General features: G+C 37.9%; 1 protein-coding gene across 3 annotated transcripts in view; it reads left to right on the forward strand.

The window, feature by feature from the left end:
• The window catches only part of COL15A1 (collagen type XV alpha 1 chain), a 109,785-nt gene that overhangs the window by 37,362 nt on the left and 48,832 nt on the right, over positions 1-23,591 (forward strand). For 2 of the 3 annotated variants that reach the window (XM_068674657.1, XM_068674655.1), the window contains exons 6-13: positions 1,312-1,438; positions 3,268-3,386; positions 4,463-4,585; positions 6,592-6,645; positions 9,549-9,584; positions 9,777-9,929; positions 15,009-15,077; positions 20,969-21,004. In XM_068674657.1, coding sequence (XP_068530758.1) covers positions 1,312-1,438; positions 3,268-3,386; positions 4,463-4,585; positions 6,592-6,645; positions 9,549-9,584; positions 9,777-9,929; positions 15,009-15,077; positions 20,969-21,004 — 717 coding nt within the window. The remainder of the gene's footprint in view (positions 1-1,311; positions 1,439-3,267; positions 3,387-4,462; positions 4,586-6,591; positions 6,646-9,548; positions 9,585-9,776; positions 9,930-15,008; positions 15,078-20,968; positions 21,005-23,591) is intronic. The other variant, XM_068674656.1, reaches the window with a different exon arrangement.

Raw genomic sequence — 23,591 nt, forward strand, 5'->3', positions numbered from 1 at the left:
AATCCAAAAAGATTACATCAACTGACTTCACTTTGTCAACTAGATGGGTAACCTTGTCATAAAAGGTTTTAATTAAGGAATTAAGTTTGTTAAACAAGATTTTCCACTGGATTGTGTTTTTCAGTAACTCCCAGAACAATCTTCTCCATGATTTTACTATACCCTGAAGTGAGACTGACAGATCTGTAATTACCAGGGTTTTCTTTCTTGCCCTTCTTGAAAGCAAGGACATTTGCTAGCTTCCAGTCAACTGGAATCTCTCTAGACTCTCAAGACTATTGAAAAATAATAGAGAGAGGTCTCACAATGACATCAGTCAGCTCTTTGAGTAGCCTTGGGTGAATCCTGCCAGACCCCATAGACTTATGTGCATCCAGCTGAAGCAGCAAATCTCACAGAAGTTCAGCGTTGGCTGGGAGCTTACCATTCCTGTTGTCACGGTCCTCCAGTTCAGGGTGCCAGAGATCCCACAGCCCATCATTAATGTTAAAGGCAAAGGTGAAGAAGGCATTTAAATGGCTCTGCTTTGTCTACATTCCTATTTGTGAGGGACCACCTTCATCAAGAAACAGATCAATGTTGTTGCTGGTCTTCCTTTTGCTCTTAACACATTTTAAGAAACTCTTTTTATTGTCCCCTACAGTAGTGGCCAGCTTCAATTATAATCGAACTCTATGAATCACTTCCCTACAATGGCAAAAAAAAAATCTCTGTGGTCCTCCCATGTCACATAACCTCACTTCCAGTGGCCATACATTTCTTTTCCCACCTAAGCTCTAAAAGGACTTTGTATTTAAAGAAAAATGTTGTTCCTCATTTCTCAAAGTAGCCAAGACCCAGCCTGATTTAAGGGATTTTTAAACACAAAACTCTGTGATACATTACAAGGCTAACACTATAAGTTTCCTGTAGTTCAGAAAAATTGTAATAAAAGGTTTATTCATCCCTAAAAAGTAATTGCAATATTCCTAAACAGATTGTCAATAGCAAGATCTAGGTATAAGAGAAATAAGAGAAGAAGAAACATTCATGTGGTTTTTTGTTTGTTTGTTTGTTTGTTTGCTTGTTTTCTCAAATTGAGTAAATAAAACTGAAATCAAAAGAAAGTACTTTTGTCAGTTATAGTGGGAATCAGATCTGGCCCCCAGTGGAAAAGATCTTATTTTCCTCTCAAAATTAGCCCTAAGCCAATACTTCTCAATACTTCTTAATAAAAAGAAGACCCTTGAAATTTTTTAATTGATTTCTGCTTTAAAACATATACTAAGCCTTTTTTTTCTAAACAGTTTGTTGGGATTTTATGTATTTTAGCTTGAAGATACACTGGCAGAGCCAGTGGAAGCACCACCAACCATATTGTCTTTTTTGGAAGAAAGCAATTTCTCGGGACATCACAGAACAGAAGAAACCTCTGAAACAGCTAAAATTAGAGAACAAGGCATGATCTCTTTTTTTGTTTGTTTGCTTGTTTGGAGGCAGGTAATGGGGGGTTGTCATTTTTGTTATCTAGGTCAGAGTTGGTAGTTTTTTTTTTGTATGAAAAACCACAGACATATTTTGGGTGCTGCCAGGAGTTGAAAATTATATGATTTGGGGGATCCTGTGTGTTCAAAGGATCAGCATGTCAAACATTGAAACTGCAGTCTGTTAGACCACAGTTTCTTAACAACAGCAAAGGTAAGTGGTAGCAAATACAGAGAACACTCAATGCATCTCTCACTTCACTCCATATAGATGCTTACACCATAGAATCATAGAATCATAGAATATCCTGAGTTGGAAGGGACCCTTAAGGATCATCAAGTCCAACTCTTGACACCGCACAGGTCTACCCAAAAGTTCAGACCATGTGACTAAGTGCACAGTCCAATCTCTTCTTAAATTCAGTCAGGCTCGGTGCAGTGACCACTTCCCTGGGGAGCCTGTTCCAGTGTGCAACCACCCTCTCTGTGAAGAACCGCCTCCTGATGTCAAGCCTAAATTTCCCCTGCCTCAGCTTAACCCCGTTCCCGCGGGCCTGTCACTGGTGTTAATGGAGAAAAGGTCTCCTGCCTCTCGACACCCCCTTACGAGGAAGTTGTAGACTGCGATGAGGTCTCCCCTCAGCCTCCTCTTCTCCAGGCTGAACAGGCCCAGTGCCCTCAGCCGTTCCTCGTACATCTTCCCCTCTAGGCCCTTCACCACCTTCGTAGCCACCAGTCATTGTTAAACATGCCGAGTAGGTTTACCCATCCATAGTGTGAAAGTTTCAGTCACTTTTTTTCCAGAAAGTTTTATATTTTAAAATAAATAATATTAATATTTATAAAATTTAAAAGAAGAAGAACAAAAATTTTAAAAATAAAAAATTAATAAATAAAATAAACAAAATAAAAAAAAAAAAAAAAGAAAAAGAAAAAACCTGACCTGTGGAGCTACAGCTGTGATACTCTACAACACTACAGTAATGTACAGGCATTACAGGTGTTAGGCAAAGGGAAGGAAAGGAGAAAAATGCTCTCCATTTTGCTCAGGTCATTGAGAAACATGATATTTATTAAGACATATATCTGCAAATAGTGCCACTGGCTCTAAAATCAAGTGAGTCTTTTGAAATAAATTTAAGATAACTGTTTAATTCAATGACCTTCTGCACAGCCTTTCATCTAAAACTGAGTACCACCACTGAATAAATGACTATATTCCACTTATCTTCACTGCAAAGAATGTGAATATATTTAGTGCATAAATGGGGTATTTTGGCTGTAAGTATTAGCAACATCATGAAAACATCAGCTTATAAACTACTGAGAAATCTAATCCTCCACTAGCAAGGTAATTTTGGTGCATGCCCAGAGAACAAGAAGCTATTTATCTAAATAAAGTCAAAGAAATTGTACCTTTTTAAATTTTACATATACTCCAGATAGTCCCTGTTGTACTTACCCCTCCTTTTTTTTACATTACATATGTGAAAAATAGGCAATCATTAGACATGAGTATGAGGCAAAGAAAATGCAATACAGTCTTTGTCCTTAAATAAACTTTCATTTTATAATTTTATTCTCTCTTCTCTCTTTTCTTTTTTTTTCCTTTTTTTTTTTTTGTTTCATTTTAAATATTTCAGAGTTATAAAGTAACATATTAATTCTTGGAATACTTCTCTGTATTTTGGTCATAATCTAATAATTTCTTTGTTCAAACTAATTGCAATGTGCTATGATAGATAATCTCTGAATCAGTGTAATTTTGGTCTGTTTCTCACTATTAAGTGATTATTTTATTTAGATTCTGCTGTCATGGAAACTGGACAAGGCAACAGTCAGTCTACCATTGTTACACAGAAAATCTTAGGAGAAGAAGATGCCTCTGGTTTTAGTGTTTTGCCAACAGAGAGTGGAGAGAAGGTCTGTACAAAGGATTTGTTATCTGCTTTATCTTTTTTGGCCCAAGGTCAGGTAAACATACATGAACTTTAAGTGCTTTGTTGAGTTGTTTTCTTTGTCTATTACATCTTAGCAGCATAGCAAACCAGAAGTTACTTCTCATGTTCTTGAATGTCCTCTCATGACAACAGACTGAAAAGCACTCTCACTATACAGAAGTTTGGATCTATAAGGATTTCTCACATTGAGATGGACTTGAGATTCTTGATTGAAAATAATAATAATAATAATAATAATAATAATAATAATAATAATAATAATAATAATAATAATAATGAAGTTATTACCAGGAAGCAAATATATAGCAGATTTTAAAGGTATAGCAATAATAAACACTAAGAGCAGCTAGAGGTAGTAGATATGCAATTAGAGGCAGTAAAAAAAAAATAATATATATATATATATATTAGTATTATAGATTCAAAAAATTGTCAATACTAAGCAGCAAATAAGCTTATGAGAGATGACACTCACCAGTACTATGGCAGCAAATATACATGTAAAATATATATATTCATAAGACCACTACCAGTACCAAATATATTAAACTAATCCCAGAACAGTGATCCAACTGACCTCAAAAATGGTCCAATTCATTGGAACAACCCCAGAAATAGACACAGAAGGAGGACCAATAAAATAATGGCCAAAGTCTCACTTCAAAGTTGATTCACATCATGGGGTTTGGAGGATCACAGGTTTAGGAGTCAGCCTGACATAACAACATGGAGTTAGAAGTCAGCTCAGTGTTCCAGGGAAGCTTCAACCTATTTACGATAATAGAAAGAGAAGAATATGTGCAGCATGAGAAATTTTCAGAGAGGGAAGCTCCATTTGGGGTGAAAATCAGGACTTTTTCATACCATAAAGACAAGAGAGTGCAGGACGGCACCACTTCAAGCAGTCAGTAGATGCTGTTGCTTTCTGATTTTCTCCTGAGACAGCCAATAGATGATGGTGTTTATTATTTTCTCAGTTAAACCACAGGATAATGCAAGATATTTAGTATATTTAATTTTTTACTTACTCGGGGACAGAAAGGTCAGAATGGAGAAGATGGGCCCACAGGACCTCCAGGAAGGCCAGGAATAGGAGATGTGCAGAGAAAAGACCCAGGATCTCCTGGACCTTCAGCAAAACATGGTCCCCCTGTGAGTATCGTCTGTTGAAAGAATGCATGTGCTTTAGGAATGGTAATAGTTATTCATGTGTAAAGGCCTGAAACTCCATAGCCTCACACACTGTCATCAGTTATACTTCTAGAAGATGTGTTTTTAGCCCCATGAAATCAGCTCAGGAGTATCTGCCTTGCACATGTGTTAATGGCTATACAAGGGCCTGATAGAAGGAATCATCAGAAAGCACAAGGCAAACAACTGAGGTGCCAACACATTCTCCAAATATACAAGCATTTTCAGGACAAATCTATTTATTTATTTTTTCCTGCTAGGGAAAAAAATGGAGTGCAACAGTGGGACTTCAAAGTAACTAGTGCTTACATTTGTTTTGTTACTATAGTTACTTAGAAAGTAAACTGTCTTATTTCCTATCATAGATATTTTGTTATATGTTGTGAAATGAAACATTACCCTGTATTTTTTATAGTTAGTCTTTTGTCTACGTGCAGTGTGTTGCAGCCTTGCGTATGTCTGTGCAACTCTACTAATGGACTGAGGGGGCTTCACTCAGCAATAAAATTAGTAAACATGGGGAATGTGGCCCTCACTATCCATGAGGAAATGGTTGGTGACCTGCTACGGCACTTGGATGTACGCAAGTCGATGGGGCCAGATGGGATCCACCTGAGGATACTGAGAGAACTGGCGGAGGAGCTGGCCAGGCCGCTTACCATCATTTATCAACAGTCCTGGCTATCAAGGGTGGTCCCAGTCAACTGTCCCTCAGTTACATTAGCACTGGACAGTTCTTGTAGATTCTGGGTAATCTTCAAAGTAGTCAACAGTGCTTGAGCAGCAGCATGGAGCTCAGAGACTGCCAGCCTAAAAACCTTCAATAACAAGGCTAGCCTGCACGGAACATGAAGCTGCTGTGATGACAGTGACAACCTGCACAGGCTAATGTAATGTACTCTTGACATAACCTGTAAGGATTAGCTTTAAGCATGCCTGAAGCTCTAGTGATCCTGTCTCACTTAACATGTCTAAGCATTAGGGCATGGGTTTAGATTGCTGAGCTGGGTTTAGATATCCTGACAGTATAAAAGGATAAGTATAAGGATAAGGAGTATATAAAGCCCAGCTGTCTGCAATCATAGTTCCACCACCGTCTTCCTATAGCCTTGTTCTCTTGGAATAAAACCCCAAGGCCTGGGAAGGGAAGGAGCCTCAGGTCTAGAGGATGTAGGGAGCAGGACAAAAGGTTGTAGTGACAGTACACCTGTTCCACCAGTTAGGAATCCTGCCAATAAGAAACTAAGGACTATGATGTCAGGAAAATATTTTTCTTTCTTTCTTACACTTAATTAAAGAATTCATGCCTGAAAACCCCATGGTTTAACAGAAAAGGCTCCAGAGGATGGGCTAAGTGACAGCTCTCCAGTATGCTGCACAGTGGTCACATTCCTAGAATGTTCTGTTCAGGCTTTGCTCATCCTACCACACAGCCTGTCAGCCCTTCCAGGATATTTTCTGCTTTGATTGCAAAGAAGAAATATTGCCCCAGTCAGCTAGTCTTCATCAAAACCTTCTACAGTATGCCAGAACTCTCAACGGTAGAGAAAGGAGTTGACGAGCCCATGTGTGGTCTGAGCACTAATCAGACTATTACTGGATAGATGGCTGACTTGTGTGGAGTTCAGTCCCAACACATTTGTAGTAGCATTGTCAAAACCTGCTTGCATAACACCATTATTTTACATGAAAATGTTGTATCTATATTGTATTGTTTAAAATTATTTTTTATTTCACTATGCAATGATTTGATATAGTTTTCTATTAATATGTATTTAAAGATTTTTTTTTATACCAAACCAAATTCTCAGTCGACAAGAAATACAAATGCTAGAACTTAGTGGTGTTAGCTGGTACTTGGTGCCACATAGTATTTCACACTTTTGTTTCATGAAGTAGGTCCAAAATACTTGCCTGTATGTGCTAGGAAGAGGACTATCAAACACCACCTGCTTTAGATTTACTATCATCCACAGGGTCTTCCTGGGCTTGATGGAGTGGTTGGCCCACCAGGACAGAAGGGAGAAAAGGTAAGTTAAACATCTGTGTTGCCCCTTGCAACAGTGTTGGCTGATTTCAACATTTTTTTTACTGAATCCAGATATTAATGACTTATTAGAACATATTGGAAAAGACATACTGAGAAATCCAGGTGGATGCAGTCTCATTTTCTCCAGCATGCAATGTTCAAAATGCAATATGAGTTACTCTATTGCAATTCACAGATAAAAAGCTAGGAAGTCTCTAGGGGGAAAGAAAGAATTGCAGCTCCTAGTCCAGACTGCAGAAACTTCTCTCCATGGTTTATGTGTGTATACTAGGGCCACTGGAATGACTTAAGTTTGAATTCTGTGATCTGCTCCATGTGCCTTATCCCAAGTCACACAAGCGCAGGTCTTCTGACTGCTAGCACAGCAATGTTTTTACACTTCTGCAGCATCCTATGTCTGCCTGAACTGTTGACTGCTGCCGTTTTGCCATTTCAAGCTATGATTTCCCAACTCCACACTTGCGTCAGCTTCAGCCTTCACTCAGTCTTTGGTGAGATGTTTCAGCATGCTAATGTGCAGCAGAGGGTTACTTAGTTTTCCGTAGACTTGCTGCAGTGAATGGCATAATTGAGGATCAAATGAGTTCTACAGCCAACACAAAGGAAAAGTGGGAAACATGAATGGAAGCAAGGGATGATAGCATCCAGCAGAGAAATTTTCTTATTCTACTATTGAACCAAAAACCACATACTGCAAAAAAATGCCACTCTCAATATGTTTCCCCTATTTACTGCATAACCACTTCAAGAAGGATGTGCAGAACATCAGCTCCAGGGCAGCCAAGTTCTGCAGCAGAGCAGTGGGTGGACTAGATGATCTTCAGAGGCCCCTTCCAACCTCAGCAATTTGTGACTCTGACAGAGACAGTACAGCAGAGATCTGCAGAGATGATCAGGGGCTTCGAGCATGTGACTGGTGAGGAGAAGATGAAGGAGCTCAAACTGGTTATACTGGTATAAAGAAGACAAAGCTGTGATCTAAGAGCTGCCTACAATTCTTTGAAGGGCAGTTGTAAAGCTGATGAAGCCAAATGGTTCCTCATAGCACCAGAGGGTACAACAAGTAACAGTGGCCTAAAAACTGCATCATGAGAGGTTCAGGCTAAACCTTAGGAGAAACTGTTTCACTACGAGGTTGGTGCAGAATTGTGGCAGGTTGCCCAGAGAGGATGCAGAAGCTCTCCATTGTTGGAGGTTTTCAAGACCAGAATGGACAGAGCCATCATGGACCTGATGTATAGGTGGTGATGTTTCCAGTTCAAGGGGGACACTGGATTAGATGGCCTCCAGAGGTCCCGTACAACCCTTTTTCTGTGATTCTAGGTCTCACTTTTTTTTAGTGGCTAAGGGAAAGTTTCGTCCTTCAGTGTCTATCTACGCTTAGGTGTCAGCACAAGAACTTGAAAGTAGACTCCTAAGTGAACCTTGAAATTTCACATACTACAAGCAAAATTAAAAACCTCCAAAACAGACAGAATATTGACATATTTATTTTTTAAATTGAAAGATTTTTTAATATCAACCTGAGAATGTAGGGTCTGACTTGTGATTTCAAAAAAAAAATGATGTTGGTAGAACTACAGAACACCTGGGATCTAGTAACTATCCAGAAAATAAAGAATGCATCTTATAAAGCAGGCAGCCACACCTTGTCTCTATTGTGAACAGTGGCTTGAGTTTTACGTAAAAGGTTTTAAGAAGAGAATAAATTCTACATGAAGCAAACGGGACCTGACTCTCAGATTATAGGAAAGAGAATTAACTGAAAGAGAAAAATAATTTTCAAACAGGGTATAATACTCAAAAAATGGCAAAAAATTCAACTGTTTTGCCTCACTGAGACTGTTTTCTACATTGTGTACATACATTAACAAATGTTAATTAGAAGTGAAGCACTACATATTTGTTCCTTCTTAATACAATCCCCAACACCATGGGATAATATGATTTTTCCATTTCTACTATGCATTTTTACCTGAACACCTTGTTTTAATCTATAGTGTGATATCAAGTTGTAATAATTATTCCTATTTACTACATAGAATACTACAGGGTGAAACTGCAGGATGCATAGAAGAGTGGAAAGTTAAGTCATCTAGTTCCTTGGATTGATATATGATATGTTTTTTTGCCACTACTTTTTGAAGAAATCATTGTTATCGTTACACTGCTGATGCTTACTCATTTTTTCAGAACTTACTTAAACAAAGTTTCAACTGAATATGTAAGCACAGGAGCTTGCCAATATAACAATTAAGTCCATTAGATTCAGTGCAATTTAGAAAATGAATATTTATATGCAGTGAGTTTCTGTCTCTTCCATAGGTTAGATGTGGGGAAATGGCATTTAGGTAAACTATATAAAAGCAAATCAAATAATCTGATTGCTGCAAAAGAGCCTGAAAACCATACTCATAATCAAATCCCTTGTTTGGACTGGTATCATAGACAGCTTGCTTGTTTCCACACCAGATCAGTTTCTGCTTCTCATATAGTCCATGAGGGTTTTGCCATTTAAGTTTAGAAGCATAAGGATGTGACCCAAAGTGTTTAAATCTGTGTAGTCTAGAGATCTGAAAATCTGCAGCAATAATTGAAATACAGGTTTGCTTCTTGTATGCATCTTAGTCCAGAGTTGGTCATTTGGTAATATAACTCCTGAATTGTTTTCCTCTTTGTTTTCCTTTTAACTAAGGAAATTGTTTTCCTTTTAAATAAGGGGCCTAATGGTTCATATAAAGGACATTATGACATCAAGATTAACAACAAAGAAATTTGTTAGCATTTTAATTAAGCAATCACATTCATCTGTTTGTTTTGTTTTGTTTTGTTTTCCCGATTAATGCTCTTACTGTACGTAATAAGGATGGTTTTCTTTTACAGGGTGATAGAGGTCTTCCTGGCTCCATTGGTCCAAAGGTAAAGATAAAAATAAAACAGACAGTGACTTTACAGATTATGGGAAAGCAGCATCATTCCAACACAGCATGTTACTTAGAATGTACCCCTGAAAAGGACTAAGTCTAAAAGATTATTATTGTGAATCCTAAGCACTTACCTACATCAACTTTTTCATGTTCAGTGTAAGAATTGACTGACCTTTTATTTTAGGGTAGTACTGGAGACACTGGGTTAATAGGCCCCAAAGGTGAAGCTGGTCCTCATGGCTCTCCTGGGAAACAAGGACCCCCAGGACCCCCAGGGCCTCCTGGACCACCTGGACCTCCTGGATCCACAGGTCTAAGCTACGGTTCTGGATTTGAGGTATTTTGCTGTTATGGGGTTTGTTGTAGCTATGCATATACTTCCTTCAGAGAAGGGGCAATGTAATCATCTGTATATTTCATGACTAAGAATGAATTGATGACATACAGAGTCGTTTGTTACAGCCTCAGACCAGTAGGCTCGGCGGGTAGGCAACATCTCTGTAACAGTAGAAGGCCCTTCTTCTGTTGCTCCCAGAATACAAAACGAAGGACCTGTGCCACACCCTGACTGACATGACATGCCCTGTTCGCTGCATTCCTGGGCTGCATGCTTTGTATGACTGAGGAGGAGCACTCCTGGCTCTTCCCAAGGCTCGTCAGCTGCCCTCGAGAGGGCTGTAGGGTCCTAGTGGTTCCCTCAGATGCCTCTAGGGGCCTCTATGCAGGAAATACCCTGCAGGCCACAATGCTGCTGGAGAACACATCTACCCCAGAGCTGATCACCTCAGCAAGACAAGTGTGATAGAGGTGCCGATCTCTTCTCCCTTCTAACCAGTGATAGGACACATGGGAATGGCATGAAGTCCTACCAGGGGAGGTTCAGACTGGATATTAGGTAAAATCTCTCTACACCGAAAGAGGTTGTTGATGCCTCATCCCTGTCAGTATTCAAGAGATGTTTGGCCAGTGCCCTCATTAATATGCTTTAAATTTTGGTTAAACTTAACCCTGAAGAGGTCAGGCAGTTGAACTTGATGACCTTTGTAGGTCCCTTCCAACTGAACTATTATTATATTCTATTTTTATTTAGGCACTTTTCATTAAATTATTCAGTAATTAAATATTAATGTTGTGTATTATATAAAAATATAATTGCTAATATCAGATACTCAAAGCTACTACTGCATTACATGGAAAAGCTTCTTTGGCACCATTTTTACCATGTAAATAATTTAGAGTAAAGATCTCTACATATCTAGAGACGTGTCAGTATTCATTAAAATCAAACTGCAGGTCCCAATTAAGCTTCTACTTTTCCCATGCTGTCATTTTTGAGGCCGTGAGTTTAGCTTCTTCAGTAACATGGAAATACAGAGAAAAACTATTGACATTTGTGGTTTCATGGTCTGTTCTACTCAGAAGAAAAATTTTCTATTAAAAAAAAAAATAAAACTAAATTTCAAATCCTACTTTCTACTTCTGAGAATAATACCTTCATCACTTGAAAATACGGTATCTGGTCAGCTCAATCTGAGCTTTACATGTGATTTTAGAACTACCCATTGAGATTATTCTTTTGGAACAGGAAGTAGCTGTGCAGTACAGAAAGGCAAAGGGAGCACGCTCAGGTTCAAGAGCTGCCCTATTAATGTGTTTGTGAAGCAACGTTGACAGATTGCCTGCATCAACAGTCACATATGAGTTTTTGCCTTCTCTTTTTATGTGCTTTTCACTTCTAATCTAGCAGTGACTCAGAAAAGTCTTTCCAGAGTTGTCTATTCAATATTATTAGTAGTATTAGTATTATTGAACAAAACTGCTGGCCATCTATAGAATTGCATTCATAAGGTGATGATGTTTAAAAGATGCCAGATAAATACATGTTTCTGCTGGTATCTACAGTGCTTCTTTTTTCTTTCTCTCTTTTTTACTGTAGAGACACTTTGAGTACTCCAAGTACAGAGGTGACCATTAATGCTTGTTTAGAGGCATATTCTAACATCTGATATCTAACTAAACAGTATTATACTATGTACACTACTGAGTAGTAATGTCACTGACATCCATGGATTTCAACGGGAAAAAAAAAAAACAAAACTCTCCAGCAGCTAACAAGTTCTTAACTGCCACCACTGCAATTGTTAGTAAATCATAGCATAAATTCTAAGTATACAAACACTCTATTGCATTAATTTTAACATACTATGAAGGCTGGTACAGGGTCTTCCCTGAATTAATATATGCTTGCCTCAGAATGAGGAAAGGGCTGGTAATAAGCCACATCTTCATCCTAGGCCTGGTCTTTGTTTGATCCCAGGATGGCTTGTCTGACTGATAGTCACTTCCTGTGACCCTTCAGGATCACAGATGTTAAGGGATGCTCCACTCTTCCCCATTCACTCTATTTGAGTAGAAACAACCTTTGCCTTGTTGTGCCACCAAAGAGAGCTCCTGAAGGGGGCCTACTTAGGACCAGAATTTGCCACTTCTGATGCTTAATTAAAAGAGAAGCAAAGTCTGTAATACTTGGCAGGAATCATGACATTGTGAAAACTGACAGTTGCTACTTTTATGGACACAGATAGAGACAGATATCAGCTCTAACCGCATCAATAATATCGTGACTAGCTTCATTTTAAACTTCATCCAGTCCAAATAGAATTGCTGTGATTGTAATTTCTCTGAGACAGGCTTGCTAATTCTTGCTGATCTTTTAGAGGCTCACCCCTGCCATCTGTTAAAGCAGCAATGTGGTATGCCAATTTGTTAGGGCAACACTACCTTTTGGTTGGCAGTCTGTTTACTGCTGTAAGGCTGTCTATGCAAAACATTCCTGTTAGTGCTTGTTAGCATCTGTGTTCAGCTATGTGCAAAAAACAAATGGCATGGGGTTTGCTGGCACTTGTGTTTGCCAAAAGAACAGTTTGAGCCACAGAAGGTACCTGGTAAACCTATTAAGATATGCAGATGTCAAAATCGATGGTATGTTATATAAAGCAGGCATCAAGCACTCTCTTAAAACGAAAGTATACTGGCACAGATGGAGTATTTAAAGTGGAGTGGAGGCAAAGGAAGGAAGGGCCCAGAAACACATTTTACGGTTTACTCTAAGTAGTTAGTGTTTGGTTAAACAGGCCAAGCAGAATCTCAGCAGATTTTCTGATGATATTTGTCATTCTGTTATCTGATGGAGGAGCAAAATGAAGTCTAAGTAATATTCATTCTCAGGTGAAGTTACATGGAAGGACTTGAATGAACATAATGACTCATTATTCCCCACTTTGTCCTTAAACAGAAGGTCTTAATTCCAGCTGTGCACTCTTTCTGCTTCTCTTGTACTTGCCCTCATGGGGTTGGTGGAAAAGGATAAAATAACAAGATCTCTCCTTTTCACTGGAGTCAGATCAGTTGACATTTTCCATAATTTCAGCACCAAACTGTCATTCCATAACAGCTTAAGCTGATGTAATTGGTTTTCCTACCCTTTTCCTTACACTGTCATCAGAGTACATAAGATCCATGGCAATCCAAACCATTTCAAGTCAACAACTACGAAGAAAGCTAAGGAGTGCCTACTCCTAGTATGGGTCCTCTAAACATAATAACTGATAAAAAGGCTCATTGTTACTAAGAGGTGAAGATTTTATTTTCTTTCTGCTCTTCCTCCTGTCTGCAGCTGTTCCAGGCACATGCTTACCCTTCACATACACTAACATCTAGTGTTCTATCAATCCTTCCAGAAGTAAATTTAATGTACTAAAATTTTAGAGAACTATCCACACACACCCCCAAAACAAACAAACAAACAAACAAACAAACAACAAAACAAACAAACAAACAAAAAAACCCACTAATTTTCTGCCATATTAGTGAGCTTAAATGACTCACAGAAAAGCCAGAGGATTCAATATGTGGCACAGATGTTGAAAATGAAGGCTGTATGGCTGTGAACAAGGAAGAGGAACAATGAAATATCAGTATTTTCCATTTTCAGAAGAAAGAAGTCACAGAAGTCACATTTCTTTTTCAGAAGAAATTGAGTCACAATGGTTTCCTGCTGGCATAGTTCATCCAGACACTTTGCAACACTGTCTGACAAGTTCTGGAATATGCTTAAGGCTAGTAATTGGAATATGTGGCTGAAATGGTTCTGGAGCTAAGATAGAGAAACATGCCAACCTGCAATTGTACTTCTTTGTCTGCTTCACAACTGGCACCTCCTGGTTCTGCCCTGAATTTGGAATGTCACACTCAGAATAATGGGAGCCAAATGGTGGTTGTTACTTTCTGTGCAGTCTCCTTTAAAGTCACTAGTGCATATCCACAGGAAATATGGGTGTTTCCCAAAAGGTCTTACATTTCTCTGAGATCTTTCTGAAGTCAGCAGAGAACCAGGACAATGGTCAGTAGACTGAAACACATGGCCTGTGAGGAAAGACTCAAGGGACTAAGGTTGCTTAGTCTAGAGAAGATTTAGGGTCCCTTTAAGTACCTGAAAGGAGGTTACTGAGAAGACATGTAGCTAGGGTCTTTACAGTGGTGCACAGAGGGATAAGCAACAATAATCATAAACTGAAATGGGAGGTTCAAATTTGACAGAAGTAAAATATTTTTCACCCCAAGGACTGACAAGCGTTGGAACAGGTGCTTGGAGAGGTTGTAAAACCTCAATCTCTGATGGGTTCCAAGACCTGAGGGGACAAAGCCCTGACCAACTTGATTCGAATTCAAAGCTGACCGTACTATCAACAGAAAGTTGGACTGGGTAGCCTCTGAGGTCTCTCCCGTCTTAATTAATTCCACAATCTTTGGCAGAACAGTTCTTCCCGCTTCATTTCAGTCAGCTGCACTTTAGGCAGCAATTCACAATTATACTGTGAAAGTCATGAAGGACCTTTATTTTTGAACAATGACTGTTGCTCTTAAAAACCAGCCTGCAAACCCTCCTTGCCTTAAATCAGTTATGTAACCCTTACTAGTCATTACACTATTTCAGCAGCCAGGTAACAAGAAGTGCTAAACAGAAAAATACTACTACATGTTTAAATGTAGCACATAAAGCAGAGATCCTCTCACAGGTGCCTGTTGCTGTCCAGACTCAAATGCCAGAGATATAAAGTCAAAGTGACAAGTTTGTAAAGACCAGAGTTTCTGTATGAAAGATCAACATGCTCTTATCTCATTTGAAAAGAGCCTGTCTCTAGAACACCATATGTTGATTTAAAATAAAAGGCTAATGAGAAAACATTATCTATCTATCTATCTATCTATCTATCTATATGTTCAACACTTGCCCACTTTTTTTACAGGACTCCAGAAAAATTAGCAGCTGAAAAAGAAAAAAAAAAAGAAAAAAGAAAGAAAGAAAAAAAAAAGATTAATTCTTAAGTTCTGTAGTGTTCTTCTCTTCCATTAGGACATGGAGGGATCAGGGATCATTGGCTTGCTAGGTGAATCCAGAATTACAGGATCAAGAGTGCCAAAGGTAAGTGGATATTCTGAGGGAGGGAAGCATTGATTATTTTTTTTGTCTATATGTCTGTTTCTTTGTTTTCCAAAAGCAAAACTGTCATCTCTCTGCTTTTTGGAAATGCATAGACCCAATCAGCTATAGACTAACTGCACTGCACTGGCTTCAGTTGCTCTAGAATGATATCACAATAACTGCCTCCTAAAGAATCTGAAATATATTTCTCTGATACCTGGTTAGCTGATGATTTTTAGAGAATTGAGTGGTATATGTTTAAGAGATTAAATGATGAGATAGAGTTTCTACTATCTTGTTCTCTGTTTCCTGTTTTACCCTTAATAGATGCCCTTCTCGCATATGAAGATAATGAAATTGAAATGTTATCATTTGACAATAAGATGAGCATAATCTGAAAATACCACTTAAACTAAAACATTGTTCCCAGTAGTATGGAAATCATGACCAAGAACAAGGAATGCTTTTTCCTCCATCAAACTTGTCTCCGGATATTTTTGTCAGTGTGAGCCACTCTAAAACACTGAGTGCTTGCCACATTTTATCTTAATTCTTAACAAGTAACACCAAAACTACAATCTATTGTGACTTGCCCAAAGCAGGCAGTTATCTAGTATTCCTCCTCCTAGAACTCTCTGCATTGTTCTGATTTGGCCCTGCCCCCATGCTCACTCTGAAAGAAACATTTGAACACTCAAAATACAGCTTTGAAGGAACGAGTCTTGTTGCCCAAGTCTGGAGAAAGTACTGCTGAGAAAGACCTTGGGATAAGGTAGATGCCAGACTGAATATTCAGCAACAGTGCACTGTCACTGCAAATAAGGGAAACCTTGTGCTGCAATGCACCAAGAAGAGCATGGCTAATACTTATAAAGATGTTATTATGTTATTATTATTCTCTTATACTCAGGGGTAGTGAAGTTGCAATTGCAGTGGAATAAGAGGTGTGGGGCTTTTTTTTCTTTTTTTCCTTTTTTTTCTTTCTTTTCTTCTTTTTTTTTCTTTTTTTTTTCTTTTTTTTTTAGTTTGTTTTGTTGTTGTTGTTCCTTTTCACCCCACATCAAGAAGGATGTGGAGAAGACAGACGCAGTCCAGCAGAGACCTGCAGGGTCAGAGGCTTCAAGCATGTGACTGGTGAGGAAAAGACGAAGGAGCTCAAACTGGTTATTCTGGTATAAAGAAGACAAAGCTGTGATCTAAGAGCTGCCTACAATTCTTTGAAGGGCAGTTGTAAAGCTGATGAAGTCAAACTGTTCCTCATAGCACCAGAGGGTGCATCAAGTGACAATGGTCTAAAAACTACATCTTGAGAGGTTCAGGCTAAACCTTAGGAAAAACTGGTTCACTAAGAGATTGGTACAGATTTGTGGCAAGTTGTCCAGAGAGGATGCAGAAGCTCTCCATTGTTGGAGATTTTCAAGACCAGGATGGACAAAGTCATCATGGACCTGATGTATAGGTGGTGATGTTTCCAGTTCAAGGGGGACACTGGATTAGATGGCCTCCGGAGGTCCTGTACTTTTTCTGTGAATCCATGAATCTTCAGAAACGAACTGGAGCCAGTAACAAGTAGCCAGCTCTTTATTGTGCTGGTTTAGTAATTCTGAATCACTGAAATTGTAGCTGTCTCAGTTACAATTACAATCTTAGAGACCTTTCCCATTATAATATCTTTTCCTAGCTACTAAAAAAGTGTCCAGAAAACTATATTTACAATAATAGAATTCATTAGCCAAAACAAGTTAGTGTCCAAAATTAGATGTCCAAATCTGGTTCTGAAATTGCCCATTCTGACTTCCCTAATTGATAGACTTATTCTTGGTTTTGATTTTGTAATAGACATGGTTTCCAAGTCACTCTGCTATAAATACTGAAAAACATCTTATTGCAGCTGAACAAAATTCTGGAATTTCCTTTTAATCAGGAACAGGTTTTTATATACTTGTTGGTACTGAATAAAAGCATTATGAGTCACATCCAGTGATAACTCCAGAGGTTCCAGACTGTGTTTGAGAGAAAACAAAGTATCTGCTTCTAAGTGAGCTGTAACTCAAAGCAGCTGCTAAGAAGTAAATTACAATTATCCCCACTATATAGCTATCTAATGATTTTTTTATTCATCCTTTATCATAGAAACATGGAACTATAGAATGGCTTGGGTTGGAAGGGACCTTAAAGATCATCCAGTTCCAACCCCCCTGTGATGGGCAGGGATGCCTCCCACTAGATCAGGTTGCCCAGGACCTCATCCAACCTGGTCTTGAACGCTTCCAGAGATGGGACATCCACAGCTTATCTGGGCAACCTGTTCCAATGCCTCACCACCCTCTAAGTGAAGAATTTCCTCCTAACCTCTAACCTAAATCTCCCCCCTGTTAGTTTAAAGCCATTCCCCTTGTCCTGTCATTATCTGACTGAGCAAAAAGTTGTTCTCCATACTTTTTATGAGCTCCCTTTAAGCAGTGAAAGCTGCAAAAATTTGTCCCTGGAGCCTTCTCTTCTCCAGGCTGAACATCTCTAGGTCTCTCAGCCCTTCTTCACAGGAGAGGTGCTCCAGCCCTCTGATCATCTTTGTGGCCCTCCTCTGGATCCACTCTAACAGTTCCATGTCTTTCTTGTGCTGGGAGCCCCAGACCTGGATGTAGCACTCCATGTGGGGCCTCACACATTTTTAAGAATGTAGTGGTTATGTTTTGTCTAACAGACAAAATATATTTTGTTTTTGTTAAAACTTTTTGTAATAAAAAATGTGTATTAATAGAATTATTTCTTATCCATGTCAGAATGCTGCATAAATACCAATGGGGCACTTAGACCCCAAGACACCTGCTGTAACATGGTACTTTTGTTTAATTTCTTAGGAAGTTTGGCAGTTCCTCTTTGTTGCTCAAAATAAAATTTCGTCTGGTAGAGTAGCTAAAATTTCCAAGGTTTCTATTCTTTTTCTACCACAGATCAGTGTAAATTTTTGTTGGCGGTTTATTTGACAGTGTCTTCTCTTCATATTCCAGATGGAGATGACTCAATCATTTGTTGGATTTCTTTTTTCCATTCTACCCCCTCAAATGATCCATATTGGGACAGTTAATTTTGCCTTTAAAGGATCATAATTGACCTTTACAACTGACAAGTAGAATTTTAATTCCAAAAAGTATGTTTCAAGCTATTTTTAGCCTGGCAAGACATTACCATATTGCCTGTACTCTGTTAATACAATGTAATCTTATACAAGGAGGCAAATTTAAAAAAAAAAAAAAGTAAACAATTGAAAGTAATCCCTTGCAACAAATGTACTTCGAGAATTTAATTCTTGCTACTGCGTACTAGTACTTTTTTTTTTTTTTTGAAAATATTAGAAATAAAGTCATTCTAAGAAAAAAAAATACCTTTAGCTCTTTTCATGATATAAATCAAGGCACTATTTGCTAGAACAATGAATATAAAACAGTGCTTGTATCTTACTACTCTGTTGATATTTCTGATCTCGGATCCTCTTTTTGTAACAGCTGCAATTATGATTTTTTATTTTTCTGAGAAAATTTGTTATGAATTGTTGCCTGGATTTGCCTGTAAATGCAGTGAGATTTAATAGGGTTCTGCAGAAAGACATGGACAACATTTGGACCAAAAGTACTGTATGAACAAGAACATATCAAAGCTAGCCTATTTTGCTTCGGGGTATATTTTTGATTTCTATATTCCCAGTATTTGCCTTTAAAAAAACAACTTTATGGTTAACATTTATATATGGGGTAAGTACTAGATTAATTGTGTTTCCTTTTACACTGGATAACACAGAATGTGTATTAATGGAATTTATTTTATTTCTTATTTCTTTCTTTTCTATAAATTATTTCTTATCCATATCAGAATGGTGCATAAATACCAATGGGGCACTTAGACCCCAAGACACCTGCTGTAACATGGTACTTTTGTTTAATTTCTTAGGAAGTTTGGCAGTTCCTCTTTGTTGCTCATTGATACTTCATTCTGGTTTCCAGGAGGTTGCATGTGTTTTGTTATAAGAGAAAACTGTAGGAAGACCTTCTGGTGTCATTTGTGATAAGTGATAAGAAAGTGATGAGAAAAGATTCTGAAAATGTTGGGGGAAAAGAGAGAGTTGTTCTTTGCCTTCTTTTTTTCTTTGAGCTCAGCTGTGACAGAATTTTTCCACCTTGATGCTACTGTTGGTTAAGTAAGCCATGTGGAAAAAACAGAGAAATGTGAAAAAAAGATAAAAGGGCATATTCCCAAAATGGAGCCTTAGCCAGGAAGAGTTTGCTTCTAATCCTATATGAAGATTTAGTACCGCTCAATTTAATAGTACAGCATGGCAACACCTTTTCAGCACCTTCAGTCTGTTGTATGAAGTTAAAGATGTTCCATGTCTTCATTGCCCTGGGAAATGACAGGAACACTGAGAGAGCATGAAATGTAAAATAATAGGTTGTGGACTCCACCCTCTCTTCCTTAAATTTATACACAGCACAGGTCACTGGTTACTCAGAAAGGACATTGTCAGCAACAGCTGCATGCATCTCTTTCATAGAACAATGCCAATCTAAGATAAGTCCAGTCTGCTATATGTAGGGTCTAGTGTACTGCTCAGTTTACACAGCTGCAAAAAGTCCCTCCACTGGGTAACAAGTCCTCCTGTTAATGTTGGAAGACAGCATTACTTATGAGTATGGGGATAGCATGATGATGCATTTATGAACATGACTAGGACTGAAAAGATAGTCATAAATTTTGACCGAGAGAGTTCACTACCACCTACACTAAGTTTATGGTTGTTTAAACTTGAGTCATTCATCCCCAAGATCATGGAGAAACAGAAAGGAACAGATTATGTGTTGCTTAATTTCTTACAAAATCAGATACACTACAGAAAATCAATATAAAGTGGCTGTAATACACTATAATTCTCATGGGGATGAAATTTACACCCACTTTTCATGGTTATAAAGGACTTCACTAGGCAACAGTGGCAAAATACAACAGCTACCCACTTCCAAAAAACAAAGGCTCACACGTTATATTCAAGATAAAGTTGTGTTTCATATCTCCTTCATCCTTCAGACACCCAACAGTGAAGGCCTGTTGTGACCAAAGTTTAATGTCTTTCCTAACAAATAAAGACCAAACTCTGCTTTTACAGTTACTATTATGAAAAACTACTTTCCTTTAAAAAGAGTCTACAGTCTTCATTAACTTAAGAATATAAACACTCCTGAAAGACTGTAAGTATAAACATAACATTCCAGGCAATGGCAATAGCTTCTTGATGCTTTATTCCTTTTCATATTATCCATCTCAATTAAAATGAACTGCATTGCATATTCTTTGTCTAGTGAAATCAAGAAATCATGTCTACTCATAGCCAGAGTGCTGCAGAGTAAGCCCTGAAGGTGGAACAGGACAGTACTCATTACATTACTTGTGGTATGACAGAGTGTCTGGGTAGATGGGGAGAGCAGTAGTACGGAGGAGGCTAATTTAACTGTACTGAAGCAAGAATGTGGGTCATTTGTGGATGCACAAGATCACTGTGGCACTGGTATATCTGGGGAATGTTACTATATTCTCTTTCCAGACACCGAAAGGAAGGTTCAGGCATGCAGCTTGGTGCATGCACAGCAGAAGTAATGTGTGCACTTATGATGAAAGAAGCACTTATGATGTAGATTGCAACTGGGAGGTTAAACCCCCAGAACTGGTTCACAAATGTGTATTGAGCATCACTTTACCAAAAATGTGCTCTGTTTTTATTAATCTTTCTACTCCATCCAGTCTTTTTTTCCCCCCCTAAGGAAAGTAACATACATTTTAATCACCTTGTAATCACCATTCACTTTGATCTTTGAGCTTCAGTTACTGTGTCTCTGTTTCAGGGAGAAAGAGGAAATATTGGTCCACCCGGTTCAAAGGTGAGAAATTCATATTGCTTGATCTAAAACCTCACTCATTTCCTCCACTTAGTTTCCTTTATATGGGAATAATAAGGGGGCAATGAACATTTCTTGCTGCTCTGTCAATTTATTAAAGCTCAGGAAAGTTTCTCTGGAAAAACAGAACCTTTCTCTGTTGAGTTGTGAATGTCAGGAGCCAGGTAACCTGTTGCTTAAGACTTCTGTTTAAAATATGTTTGGCTGAGTCTTAAATAACTCCAAGGAGAATGCAAAAAGTCTTTGGGTATCCTGTCCTGGTGCTTCATTATCCATCTAGGAAAGACGGTTTTCCTAATATGCAGCCTGTGCCTCCAAGCTGGAATTTGTCCTAGCTGTCTAACTCACCCCATGAACCAGTGTGCAAGCTAGACCTGCTCCTCTGGATCAGTTCAAGCTCTAGCCATGCAACATGGCATCAAAAGCAGCCCGTTTACACTGGTTTCCACCACGTTAGTGCAGAAGTTAATGGTGCAAGAGTCCGTATTTCCTGTCCAATCTTCCCCCTCACCATCCCTGTCTTTTCTGCTTTGAACCCTCCTTGAAGCCCACCCCAAAGTTTCTGCTCATGTCCCCGCTGCTTTCTGCATGACTGACTATGGCTGACTTGGGTGCGTTTTGCAGATGTATCACAGCAGATGGCAGCACTGGGACATGTAGAAATGAAATGAAATGAAATGAAGTGAAATGAAGTGAAATAAAATAAAATAAAATAAAATAAAATAAAATAAAATAAAATAAAATAAAATAAAATAAAATAAAATAAAATAAAACTCTTTTGCATTTGGCACAGCTCTAAAATTAATAGTTGCTGTATGAAACAAGAAAAAAATCATTATGAATCTACCCTTCTATTTGCTGAGTATTTGCAGAAGTATTGCCACAGTCTTCTAACAGCATTTGCTTATTTATTTTTTAAAAAACAACAATGTAGTAGGACTCTGTTTGACATAAATTCCATCTGCTCTGCATATTTTAAGCATTGCCATGGCAGAGATATTTGTTAGTGAAGTAACTAAAGCTGATACACTAATGCATAGGACTGTTGTTTTAAAATCTTCTTTTTTATCTGCTTGAGGCTATAAATTATTTCCTTAATTATTATTCATACAGGTGTTTTGTCTTATGGTGCTTGTTCTAGTAATTAGTATTGATGCTATAACAGATACATTTCAAACACGTGCATATATTGCAAGTGGAATGGCTACAAAGTTATTTAAGAATAGTCAATCTCTCCAATCCTCATGTTATAAACAAAAGAAAATAAAAGAAAATGAGGAATGTATTTTAGTTCTTTTATATTTGAGCAAAGAGCAGCTCTACAATCTTAAAATATGGGGGGAGTTGGAAATGAGGATGTCTCTGAATAACTTATTTAATTAAAGCATCATACCTATCCTGTATTATTCTTCCAAACTAAAAATAATTAGTAAAATCAAATGATGAAATTATTCAGGATTTGTAATAATAGGAAGTTGATCTACACATACCAGCATGCCTGAAAGGATGGCATATTAAATCTTTTATGATGGTAGTTCTATAATAAGGCACAAGTAGAGAGAGGATTTTGAGCCCTATAAATTGTTAATTTGAACTTCTTCTATCACACCAAAAATGCAACACAGAAGGCTATTTGACTTTAGATGCTTTATGGATCTATTGTTCTTTTAGAGACTACAGTAGAATATTACATAATTCTTGGTGGTTTTACTGGATCACATCTATGCATCCTAGTATTCTGCCTCCAGAAATAGTCAAAAGTAGATACAGTTTGAGCAGATGCTTAGATGCTGTTTGAGTTTAGAAAAGGACAAGTAGTACACTGAAATTCTCTTCTGCAAGAACTTGATACCTTCCCTGGAACTTACACAAACTTTTATGATATATGATATCTTGTGTCAAGGGGCTCTGTCAACTTAGCTACACATTGCACGAACCTCTTCCAGCTTTTTTCATTTGATGCTCACTATTTCTTCTATTAGAAGAGTGAATCCTTAATTCCTCTCTCCTTTTAGAATATAATACAATATTCTTCATCCATCTCCTCATTTGCCTCTTTTCCAACTAGATGGCCCTAGCTTACACCATAACATCTCATATAGACGTCATTCTGTACCTTTCATTATTCCCATTGCTCTTTCTGAAGTTTTTCTATTTCCACTAGAACCCTTTTAAGATGAAAGAACTGAAACGATCCACAGTATTCAAGTTATGGGCATACAATAAGCATATGTAGTGGAATAGTAATGCTCTGTGTTCTTCTTTCTTTCTTTTTTTTTTTTTTTTCTTTCCCTGTGCCTTTTATAATAATCTTTATTATTCAGTTTACCTTTTTGACAGCTCCCAAGCTTTTACATGGAATTGTCTATGTCTTTTAGATTGTCATGGTACTATCTACTGTAAAAGCCCAGAAGTAGTTTTTCTGAAGCAAAACAAAATGTAAGAACAAAACAACCTTTTTAAAAAAAAAAAAATCAAATGAAAAGAAAACACAAACCACTACTGAAACAGCACAGGACTAATCTAGCACTTGGGTGAATCATTAGGCTATTCTGTGTAATTCCTTTTG

Source organism: Anas acuta, chromosome 2 (genome assembly GCF_963932015.1).
Source record: "Anas acuta chromosome 2, bAnaAcu1.1, whole genome shotgun sequence".
Taxonomy (NCBI): Eukaryota; Metazoa; Chordata; class Aves; order Anseriformes; family Anatidae; genus Anas; species Anas acuta.